General features: G+C 47.3%; 1 protein-coding gene across 1 annotated transcript; it reads left to right on the top strand.

The window, feature by feature from the left end:
* Positions 1-1,294: 1,294 nt before the first annotated feature.
* Positions 1,295-2,245, top strand: LOC117886048 (olfactory receptor 10A7-like). The gene has a single exon (XM_034787680.1). It carries the CDS (start codon positions 1,295-1,297, stop codon positions 2,243-2,245), a length of 951 nt encoding a protein of 316 aa, XP_034643571.1.
* The last annotated feature ends 9,397 nt before the right edge of the window (positions 2,246-11,642 follow it).

The raw sequence follows: 11,642 nt of genomic DNA, 5'->3' as shown, positions 1-11,642 counted from the left end.
AGAGATGCAGCCCAGGGAGCTGGAGGCAGAGCAGCCGCAGCAGCAGCGTTGAGGCAGAGTGGTGGAGCTGGAACTGGGGCTGGAGCAGTCCAGAGCCAGGTGCAGTGAGCAGCTGGAGAGAGCGAGGGGGACCATTTCTCTTAAAAAGGGAAGGAGGAGGATCCGGGGAACTATAGGCCAGTAAGCCTCACCTCAGTCCCTGGAAAAATCATGGAGCACGAATCAATTTTGAAGCACTTTGAGGAGAGGAAAGTGATCAGGAACAGTCAGCATGGATTCATCACGGGGTTACGAGGACTCTGCCATGCCGGAGAATGGAAAGGGAGCCCTTAAGGGCAGGCAGGCCTCTGGGTAAAGGAAGTGGGAGTGAGGACTCAGATCCTTTCACTAGCCCATTTCACCGGGGTAGTGTATAAGCCAGGAAAGTTCCCCACAATAGCGGGACCAGTCCCCCGCTTACATTTGGTCTCACAAAGTAAGGCCATTCTCATGTATGTTCTTATGAACTGCTTTATAGAGCTGCAGTAAAATTGGAATGAAATCCACATTTGAAATCATTCAATTGCCGATGAAATAGAAATTTGGGTTCTACGCCACTCTCATAATATGACAATTGCACATTTCTTACAAATTTCAAATTTTATACAGAAATTTTTCTTGCAAGAAAAGATCAATGTCTAGCTAATGTGATGGTTTCCAGCAGCAGTTTTTTTGGTTTTTGTTTTTAATGAAGATCATTTCTCTATATGTAGACTGCAGGACAATTAAATATTGTCCCAGAGAAAGAGCTGTATTTGTCTGATGATAAAAACTTTAAAATGGCTCTGATAGAGTTAGGCAGCCCATTTCAACTGCAATACCCAGCCTTAGTTGCTTGTTTGTTTCTCTGTTCTGGGTTCCTCTAAAATATCAAATCATGGCCCATTTCGCCCATGGATCTCCATCCATAAAGGCCATTGCTCTGCTCTGATACACCAGGTAGTGAAACGTGATTATTTGAACCAACACATTTCTGTACGGTTGTACCTATAAGCCCCATCCCCAGCGTATTTGAATGCTTGGTGCCATCTATTTCCGGAGAGATTAATGTTTTGTTTAACCAAAATCCTGGTCAGATATTGAATCAGTGCCAAGGATCAAGAGATCGCATTTCCCCTCCCCTGCCCCCATTCTACACTCACTCATCGTTCTGGTAGTCAGCAGAGGGAGAAAATGGAAACAGTGCTGACGTTTTATTGAATAAATGTTCTTGGTTTATGTGGCAGAGTTCATTTATTTCCCATAGACTCACCCCATGGCGAATGCAAAACAGGGAAATGGAACATCTGTCAAGGAATTCATCCTCCTGGGGTTCGGGGATCTCCCAGAACAGCAGATCCTTCTCTTCCTGCTGTTTCTAGTGATCTGCATTGCGACCATGGCTGGGAACATCCTCATCATTGTGCTAGTTGTAGCTGATCAGCACCTTCACACCCCCATGTACTTCTTCCTGTGGAACTTGTCCTGCTTGGAGACCTGCTACACCTCCACCATCCTACCCAAGGTGCTGGCCAGTCTCCTGACTGGGGACAGAACCATGACATTCAATGGATGTCTCACGCAATTTTATTTCTTTGGTTCTCTAGCAGGTACGGAATGCCTTCTCCTGTCAGTGATGTCTTACGATCGGTATTTAGCCATATGCAATCCACTGCACTATGCAGTCTGTATGAGTGTCAAATCTTGCCTGCAGCTCGCAGGTGGCTCTTGGATAGGTGGATTCCTAAGTGGTAGCATAACAACGTTGTCCATATCTAAGTTAACGTTCTGTGGCCCCAATGGTATTGACCATTTTTTTTGTGATTTTATCCCCCTTGTAAAACTCTCCTGCAATGACCTTCAGGAGATGGAAATGGTGGCTGTTGCACTCACTTTGATTTTCTCACTGGTTCCATTCCTTCTTACCTTGATGTCCTACATCTGCATCATTGCCACCATCCTGAGAATCCCGTCCACCACTGGGAGGCAAAAGGCCTTTTCCACCTGCTCCTCCCACCTCATTGTGGTGAGCATTTTTTATGGAACTCTGATGACTGTCTATATGTTCCCTACCACTAACATCCTGAGCGACTTCAAGAAAGTTCTGTCTGTCTTATACACAGTCCTGACTCTGCTGGTCAATCCCCTCATCTACAGCCTGAGAAACAAAGAGGTCCAGGAGGCCCTGAGGAAAGCTTGCAGGAAATTCATATTTGTACCATTCTAACCTGTCAGTTTCCTTAGGTTAAAATAGATATATCATGGGCTTGGGTAGGACCTGAACCAAAGACTGCTGAAGTCGCAGGTAGTGTTTCCCTGAGCTTCATTGATCTTTGAGGCATACTTTTACAGAGAGGAGAAAGTGGAAATGGAGAGACCTCTTAAAACCTGTGACCCTAGCCTTTTTAGGATCTATATAAGATGCCACAGGTGGGTACTACTGGGCTGGTGGGAGACTTGAACTTGTGGCTGCTCAAAGCTCAGACAAAGAAGGGAGACTGTGCTCAGTGAGAGGGTGCAGGTGAAACAGACTCAGCTGGAACACTGGGCATCTATTATGTGTAGGGTGAGAGACTTCTAGATATACAGACAAACCCCTGAAAAATCAGACACCTGCATTCTAAAAATACAGAGTTGCAATGTCAGCATGGAACTCCAACATTAGAAAATTGAATAATTAACTTTCTTTTCATAGAGTATATTTCATTCGCAGGCTTCATTCAAAGGAAGAGAAAAGCCAAAGGAAACCCTCTGACCTATGCCCCAGAACAAAGGACATCAACACAATCCTCTTATCTGCCCATTTTCAGCAGCAATTGAGGGCGAGTTGTTTCCAGATACTTGGGGTCCGAGTGAAATTTTTTAAAGCCTCTGGGCACCTGACCTGCCAGATGAGGCTCTAGTGGAGAGTCAGAAAGCGGAACATCCACCTTCCCCAGGTTTGTGTGTCACTCTGGGGCTTCAGTGTCCAGATGCCTGGTGTGGGGCTCCACAGGGCATGGCCATGGGCACTACGGCCCATTTACTGCAAACAGCTGGGTTCCAGCAGGGTTTCCCAACAGCCAAGCTGGGTTGGTGAATCCCAGAGGGCCGGAATCACTCAGTGTGCTCATAGTAGAAAACCAACTAGCCAGTGTCCCACTCCAGTGCCCTATCTACTCCACCACATCTAATTGTATTAGACAATAGGACCAAAGGGTCTGAGTTGCTCAACTGCCATTCACTGCCCATAGGATTTGGGTGCCTAACATCAGCCTTTTATGGGAAAACCCAGCCTCTACATTTACAGGCAAAACTCTGTCCTGAGAATACCTTCACTCCCAGGGGACATTTACCACGAGTTACTTCTCATTTTTCTCAGTGACCCTAATAACTGTGTTTCTGTCACCAAGAGCATCGTGCAATAGAAGAACTAAACTCAGTTTTCTCTTTCTCTTGTCTCTGTTGTCAGACATCCCCTTATCTCTCCCCTTCATGTCCAGAGTGAGGAATAAATGCGTGACGACTTATCTACACATAGAAATGGCACCACTTAAACTATATTGGCCTATCCCTGCCTGTGACAGGGCCGTGTGCCCATGGGCTGGAGAGCCGGAGCCAAGCCAGCCCTGGTTAGAGAAGGGTCCCCACCTGAGGGGAATCAGGCCCTTTCCAATAAAGGGCAGAAGGGGGATGGGGGAAGAGACAAACTCAGGATGCTGAAGTGAAAGTTCAGGGACTGAATGAGGGAAAACCCTGCGACCGGGGAATTGCTCTAGCTAGGAAGAGCTGGGAGTGGCCTGCTAAGGCGGGCAGGACTCAGACTGGATGGCAGCAGTTTGGGGTACAGGTAACTGGAGGGAAGGTGTCATCTGTCTTTTAGTTTTGAATGTTAAGTTAATAAATAAAACCTAAATTAGGGGCTGTTGTGATTGGACTGGAAAAAAAATGCATGTGAATTTTATTTGGGGAATGAACAAGGGAAACTGAGGTGAAGGACTCTGTTCTGGGCTGCCCCAAGGCCTCCACTGGGTGCCGTGAAGTGGCCATTCCTGTAATCTGACTGGATACAACTACACTGATGTAAAGCTGCTTGTATCAGGATAGTTCATTCCAAAGGGGGATAAGCTATACCAGTCCAAGGGACCTTGATATTGGTTCGCTGTGTCCGCACTAGAGGTTGTACTGGTAGAATGATTTCCAAAACAAAGTCACACCACTAACACGAATAGTGATCCTGGTGCAAAATCTGCATGGAGACCTCGTGTAAGTGAGTCCCTGTGAAACTACATCAGTACATTCATGGCTTTCAAAAGAACTCTGGGAATCCAAGGAACCTGTCTGTCTTCTGCATTAAAATGGCATGCTGAGAATTTACGCTGATTTGCCAAGTCAAAAGCAGCCGACTGACGGAAAGAGGCCTGACTGAATAATTCAGTTTACATAATGGGGTGTGTCTACATTGCAGCCAGGGGTGTGAATGGCATTTTCTGTAGCTCACTAAAACTACAAACTGTGGTACCAGCTGCAGCGCTGGCTGCACAAGCAAAAATGTACCCAGGGCCAAGGGGCATTGGGAGCTGCAGAGTTGGGAAAGGGGCAGTCATACTGTATCATGGAGACTAGGGAGAACAGAGGGTGAAGTGTGGTAAGGGCATTGCCATGGTGTACAATGGGCATTAGGAGGAAGGCAATGTTTTCTGTATCCTTCCTATTAATCTCTACATGGCAACTGATCACAGTGAATGGTTGGGACGGTGCTCCCCATAAGGCTTTATGGAATATGCTTATGAATGTATATATGATATAACTAGTGTAACTTTAGCATCCTCGTGGCCAAGATAGAGTCTGCTCTGCAGGCAGCTCTGGCCAAGTGAAGGCGCGCGCAGGAATGCAACAGGAAAAATCCCCTCCACCCCAGGGGCACCTGTTCCAAATCCCTCAGAGTGAACACACCCCCACAGAAAAAGTACAATGGATATAACAAAGGGAAATATTTATTTACAGAGGGATGAGAGGAGAAAAACAACAAGGGGAAATATAGGGGGAACAGTAAAACAGGGCTGCATCCAAGCCAAGGCCCCACAGGCCCAGTGGTAGCACAGTCTGGAAGGGCAGACACTGAGCAATGTGTCTGCACATAGAGTTCAGGAGTCCTGAGCAAAGTTCCAGTCCAGTGGTGAGTCTTGGGTGCTCCTGGTCATCTTCGGCACCAGTGAACTTTTCCGAGCAAACCCCTCCGGTGCCCAGGAGCGGCGCCAGGGTTTTTGGCGCCCTAAGCGGGGTCCTTCCGCGTTCCCGGTCTTCGGGGCACTTTGGCGGCGGGTCCCGGAGCGAGTGAAGGACCCACTGCAGAATTGCCGCCGAAGACCCGGAGCGCGGAAGGACCCCCCCCGCCGCAGAATTGCCACCCCCCCAAATGCTGGTGCCCTAGGCGACCGCCTAGGTTGCCTAAATGGATGCGCCGGCCCTGCCAGTGCCCTCTTCTGCCGCTCTCTGAAAAGCCACACAGAGCGACCACCTCCCCACTTAACTAGCTACAGCCTCCCTCCTTGTTCCCAATGCAGAGTCACAAGCCCCAGTACTCACAGCCCCATGCAGCTCTGGGCAGCTGTGATACTGGGTCCAGCTCCGGCCTGTCCTTCTCGGGCGATTCCTCCCTGGCACAGTGCTCCTCCTGGCTCCTGTCCTGGGGGGTCCCCGATCGGCCCTGTCCTTCCCAGGCTTCAGGCAGGTTCTCTGCTGTTTCACTATGTGAGGGCCTGCGGGCTGCTGCCTCTCCCTCCCGGGGAGCTCCAGAGCCACACCCCTGCATTTCCCTCCTTTCTCTCACTGCTCCCCCTCCCCCCAAGAAAAAGGTTTAAAGGGGCCATGCTCTCTGAACCTCGAAGATGTTACACAAGAATATGTAGAGGGTGAACAATTTATGAGTTTACCCTGTATAAGCTTTATACAAGGTAAAATGGAATTATTTGGGGTTTGGACCCCATTGGGAGTTGGACACCTGAGTGTTAAAGACTTCTGTTAGCTGCTTTCAGTTAAGCCTATAGCTGTTAGAGGACGTGGTTCAGACCCTGGATTTGGGTTTGCAGCAGGCTAGCAGGTCTGGCTCAATCCAGGCAGGGCACTGAAGTCCTAAGCTGCCAGGGCAAGAAAGCAGGGGCAGAAGTAGTCTTGGCACATCAGTTGACAACCCCCAAAGGGTTTCTGTGATCCAACCCGTCACAATGGTAAATAGCCAGTAATAAAGATTAAAACCCTGATTTCAGTTAAATTTCAGAAGATTCTGGTCTGTCTGTATTCTAGACAGTTTCAGATTAGATGTGCATCCTTCAAAGCGTTAAGCAATGGGATTTCATCCCTATCTGCAATATTTTTGCCAGAGATTAATTTTTAAAAAACCTCTTTTTAAAATACAGTTGTGTGAGCCACAAATATTCAACATTTGGGCATTATAAGACACAAAGTTTTGGTGACACAAAATTATTCACACTGGTGATAAATTGGCTGAGACCTTACTGCGTGATTAGGGAGTAAATTATGCTAGGAGAGGACTTTGAATAACAATCATCCAGTTCGTTTTGTATTCAGGAATAAGTGGATATTTGTGTTCTTCTGTAACTGCTAGAACACGCGTTCTGATGGTTATCATGCACTCCAATAGACCAACAAGGGGCCTATAGTTCTGGTACAAGATTCTCTGATATGTGCTAATGAAGATCGATAATTTTCTGATGGAATGTTTTTACCATCAGAAAATGCCAAATTGTCAAGATCAAGATGTTCCATAGGAAATTTCTACAAAATTTTGTGTAGGGTGAACAAACAATTGTATAAAATACAAAATTAAATATAATATAAAAATTAAAGAGTGGAATAGAATAGAAAATACAAGTGACATAAAAAGTAATAAAACGTTAAATAAAATTTAATAAAAAAAGTCAGAATTGGAATAAAATAAATTGAACTCATGGGATTTCCCATGAAATGAAAATTCTGGTTCTGAATAGCTAATAATGAGAAAATCACCATCACATTTCTTACAAACTTGATATAGAATTTATTCATGCCTAAGAAGGTAAATTTCCAGCTAAAATAATATTTGCAGCTTTTTTGGTTTGTTTTTAATGAAGATGGAATAGCTGTGTGACCAGTAATATTGTTTCTACCCCTGCATCATTGCCACTGTTGACGTCGCTAGGCCTCACCCTAGGTAACTCGGGAGGGTGGAAGGCCACAAAGTGTCAATGAAGCCTTCCTGCACTAGGCTTAAGTGAACCAAACTCTATCCTTCCATGTTTAAACTCTAATCAACCTCAAAAGCCAGGTGCAATTGGAATATGTAAGCAACCAGTTATCTGTGTACAACCCCCTGCTCAAGCAGTAATAATGAGGCCTGCATGTTTCTGGCTGAAGGGAAAAAGGACAAGATAACGGTTTAAAGAAGTTACTAACAAGCTAGGCTTATAGATGCCAAGAATGACTTAACTGTTACCAGGGACGGGAGGGGTAGAGGGAGGAATGGGGGGGAGAAAGGGAGGGCTAGAGGGGAAAGGGGGGGGGTGAGGCTTAACTGCAAAATGTATAAAAGAAGAAAAACTGTTCCTGTTAATGTGCTTGATTTGAGACTTGCCAGTCTCCTTGCACCGCTTTGGGATCCCAAATAAACTTTGTTTGCTTCTCCACCTGGTGTGTTTATTGACGCGACGCACACCGGGCAACGAACCCGCTGTTGCTTTGCCTCGGGCACTCTGTGCTGGCAACACCACCATCCTGAGAATCCCATCCACCACCTCAAGGCAGAAGGCCTTTTCCACCTGTTCCTCCCACCTCATTGTGGTGAACATTTATTATGCAACTCTGCTGATTGTCTATATGTTCCCAACCACCAACATCCTGAGAAACTGAAAGAAAGTTCTCTCCGTCGTCTACACAGTCCTGACTCCCCTGGTCAATCCCCTTATCTACAGCCTGAGAAATAAAGTGGTCCAGGAGGCCCTGAGGAAAGCTTGCAGGAAATTCATGTTAGGACCATGCTAACTGATCAATTTCCTTGGGTTAAACTAGATATAACACAGGTTGAAGTAGAAACTGAACCAAAGCCTGCTGTAGTCCCAGGTCATGTTTTCCTGAGCTTCACTGGTCATTGAGCTTTTTTTAGGACCAATATAAACTGCCACAAGTGGGTATCACTAGGATGGTGGGAGTCTTGAACTTGTGGCTGTTCAAAGCTCAGACAAAGAAGGGAGATTGTGCTCAGTGAGAGGTTGCAGGTGAAATGCACTCAGCTGGAACAATGGGCATCTATTCCATGTACGATGAGACTTCTAGATATACAAACACACCCCTGAAATCTCAGATGCCTGCATTCTAAAAATAAAATAGTTGCAATGTCAGCATGGAAATCTGTAACGGTGTTGGGACTCACCACCACAGCGCCTCCTGCTGGTGACTCCAGGAATTAGCTCAGTCCTTGGAGGAGCACCCTCTGCCGGTGTTGTCCCGTCCGTCCTCTGGTCCTTTCCTGTTGTCTGGACCCGTGTTGCTTCCCACTCAGTGGCATCCCCTTCAGGACACCGCCCTCCAGCAGTGCCCACTATTCTGGTCTCACCTCCTTCTGGGGGTCTGGTGTTATCAGCAGTCCTTCTGCGCCCCAGACACCATGGTCAACCACACCCCAAAGGATAACCCCTAGTGTTAGGGGTCTGGTGCAGTCCACTCTCACCACATCCACTGGCTGGGTGTTCATGCAAGGGGGAAGGGGGGACCCAGGCCCGCCCTCTACACTGGGTCCCGACCCAGGGACCCTTTGGTGGCAGCCTTCCTGCCTTCCTGCTCTCCCCTTGTGTGCCTCTCTCCCTGGGCCACTTCCCCTTTGGCCCCTTTGCACCAGCTAGGGCCTTCCCTCAGGGCCTACAGCCTGGCAGGTAGCGGACTGGAGTTCCCTTTGACTCCCCTGAGCCTAACCAGCACTGCACTGTCCCAGGTGCAGGTCTCCTCACTCAGGAGACAAACCTTCCCCTCTGAAGGTCTGGGAGAGACTGCCTGCCTTCTCTCTTAGACAGCCTTTATATAGGGCCTGGCCTAGCCCTTATTGGCTGGCTCTAATCTTGGCCCTGATTGGCTCCCAGTAAGCCCCTTTCTAAATGGCTGCTGGCCTGCACAGCCGCTCTGGCCTACTCTAGCACCCTCTTACATTGGGGTGGGGTGCCTGCCCCACCACAAACTCCAACAATAGAAAATTGAATAATTAATTTTCTTTTCATAGAGTGTATTTCATACCCAGGCTTCATTTAAAGGAAGAGAAAAGCCAAAGGAAACCCTCTAACCTCTGCCCCAGAACACAGGACACCAGCACAGGCCTCTTATTGGCTCATTTTCAGCAACAATTTAGAGCCAGAAGTTTCTAGATACTTAGGGTCCGAGTGGGATTTTTCAAAGCCTCTGGGCACCTGACCTGCCAGATGGGGCCCTGGAGGAGAGTTAGGCAGGGGAATGCGCAACTTCCCCAGGTTTGTGCGTCGCACTGGGGCCTCGGTGTCCGGATGCCTGGTGTGGGGCTCCACAGGGCATAGCCAGGGGCACCTATGGTCCATTTACTGCAAATACTTTGGTGCCTGCAGGGTTTGCCAGCAGCCAAGCTGAGTTTGTGAATCCCAGAGGGCCGGAATCACTCAGTGTGCTCGTGGCAGGATACAAACTATCCAGTGTCCCAGTCCAGTGCCCTATCTGCTCCACCACGTCCAATTATGCCCAACTCCCATTCACTGCCCATAGGATTTGAGTGCCTAACATCAGCCTTTTATGGGAAAACCCAGACTGTACATTTACAGCCAAACCATTATCCTGAGAATTCCTTCCACTCCCAGAGGATGTTTTCCACCAGTTCCTTCTTGTGTTTCTCCATTTTCTCAGTGACCCTAATAACTGTGCCTATGTCATGAAAAGCATCGTGCAATAGAAGAACTAAACTGAGTTTTCTCTTTCTGTTGAAAGAGCCAGCCCTGGTTAGAGAACGGTCTCCATCTGAGGGGAATCAGGCCATTTCCAAAAAAGGGTAGAGGAGGGATGGGGGGAAGAGACAAACTCAGGATGCTGAAGTGAAAGTTCAGGGAGTGAATGAGGGAAAACCCTGCGAACGGGGGAATTGCTCCAGCTAGGAAGAGCTGGGAGTGGCCTGCTAAGGTGGGCAGAACTCAGGCCGGACGGGGGGAGTTTGGGGTGTAGGTAACTGGAGGGAAGGTGTCATCTGCATTTTAGTTTTGAACGTTAAGTTAATAAATGAAACCTAAATTGGGGGCTGTTGTGATTGGACAGGAAAAAACCCATGTGGCGTTTATTTGGGGAATGAAGAAGGGAAACTGAGGTGAGGGGCTGCATTCTGGGCTCCCCTGAGGCCTCCCGTGGGTGGGCCACTCATCTAATGTGATTGGATGCAACTACACTGATGTAAAGCTGCCTGTATTAGGATAGTTCATTCCAAAGGGGGATAAGCTATACCAGTCCAAGGGACCTCAATATTTACGCTGATTTGCCCAGTCAAAGACAGCCGACTGACGGAAAGAGGCCTGACTGAATAATTCAGTTTCCATACATGGGGTGCATCTACACTGCAGGCAGGGGTGTGAATGGAATCTCCTGTAGCCTCTCTAGCTGTACTCTAGCTAGCTCACTAAAAATAGAAACCGCAGTACCAGCTTCAGCGCCGGCTGCACAAGCAAGAATGTACCCAGGGCCAAGGGGCACTGGGGGGTGCAGAGATGGGAAAGGGGTAGTCGTACTGTATCATGGAGACTAGGGAGAGCAGAGGGTGAAGTGTGGTAAAGGTGAGGCCAGGGTGTACAATGGGCATTAGGCGGAAGCAAAGGGTAATAAGGACAATGTTTTCTGTATCCTTCCTATTGATCTCTACCTGTCAGCTGATCACAGTGAATGGTAAATAGCCAGTAATAATGATTAAGCCCCTGATTTTAGTTAAAAAATATTCCTTAAATTATCATAGAATATCAAGATTGGAAGGGACCTCGGGAGGTCATCTAGTCCAACCCCCTACTCAAAGCAGGACCAATCACCAACTAAATCATCACAGCCAGAGCTTTGTCAAGCCTGACCTTAAAAACCTCTAAGGAAGGAGATTCCACAACCTCCCTAGGTGACCCATTCCAGTGCTTCACCACCCTCCTAGTGAAAAAGTTTTTCCTAATATCCGACCTAAACCTCCCCCACTGCAACTTGAGACCATTCCTCCTTGTTCTGTCAGTTATGGAGTCAAACAACTTAGAATTTAAAATTTAAGCCATGGTCTGACAAGATTCTGGTCTGTGTCTGTATTCTAGCCTGTTTCAGATTAGATGTGCATCCTTCAAAGACTGAAGGAATGGGATTTCATCCCTGTCTGCAATATTTTTGCCAGAGATTAATTTTTTTAAAAACTCTTTTTTCCAAAGTACAGTTCTGTGAGCCACATATATTCAACATATGGACATTATGAGCCACAAAGCTTTTGTGACAGAAAATTGTTCACACTGGTGATAAATTGGATGAGACCTTACTGCATGATTAGGGAGCAAATTATGCTAGGAAAGGACTGGGAATAACAATTGTCTAGTTTATTTTGCATTGAGAAATAACTGGATACCTGTGTT

This window comes from Trachemys scripta, chromosome 12 (assembly GCF_013100865.1).
Source record: "Trachemys scripta elegans isolate TJP31775 chromosome 12, CAS_Tse_1.0, whole genome shotgun sequence".
Lineage (NCBI taxonomy): Eukaryota > Metazoa > Chordata > Testudines > Emydidae > Trachemys > Trachemys scripta.
Note: the sequence above shows the minus strand (reverse complement) of the source record. Positions and strands in the feature narration are given on the sequence as shown.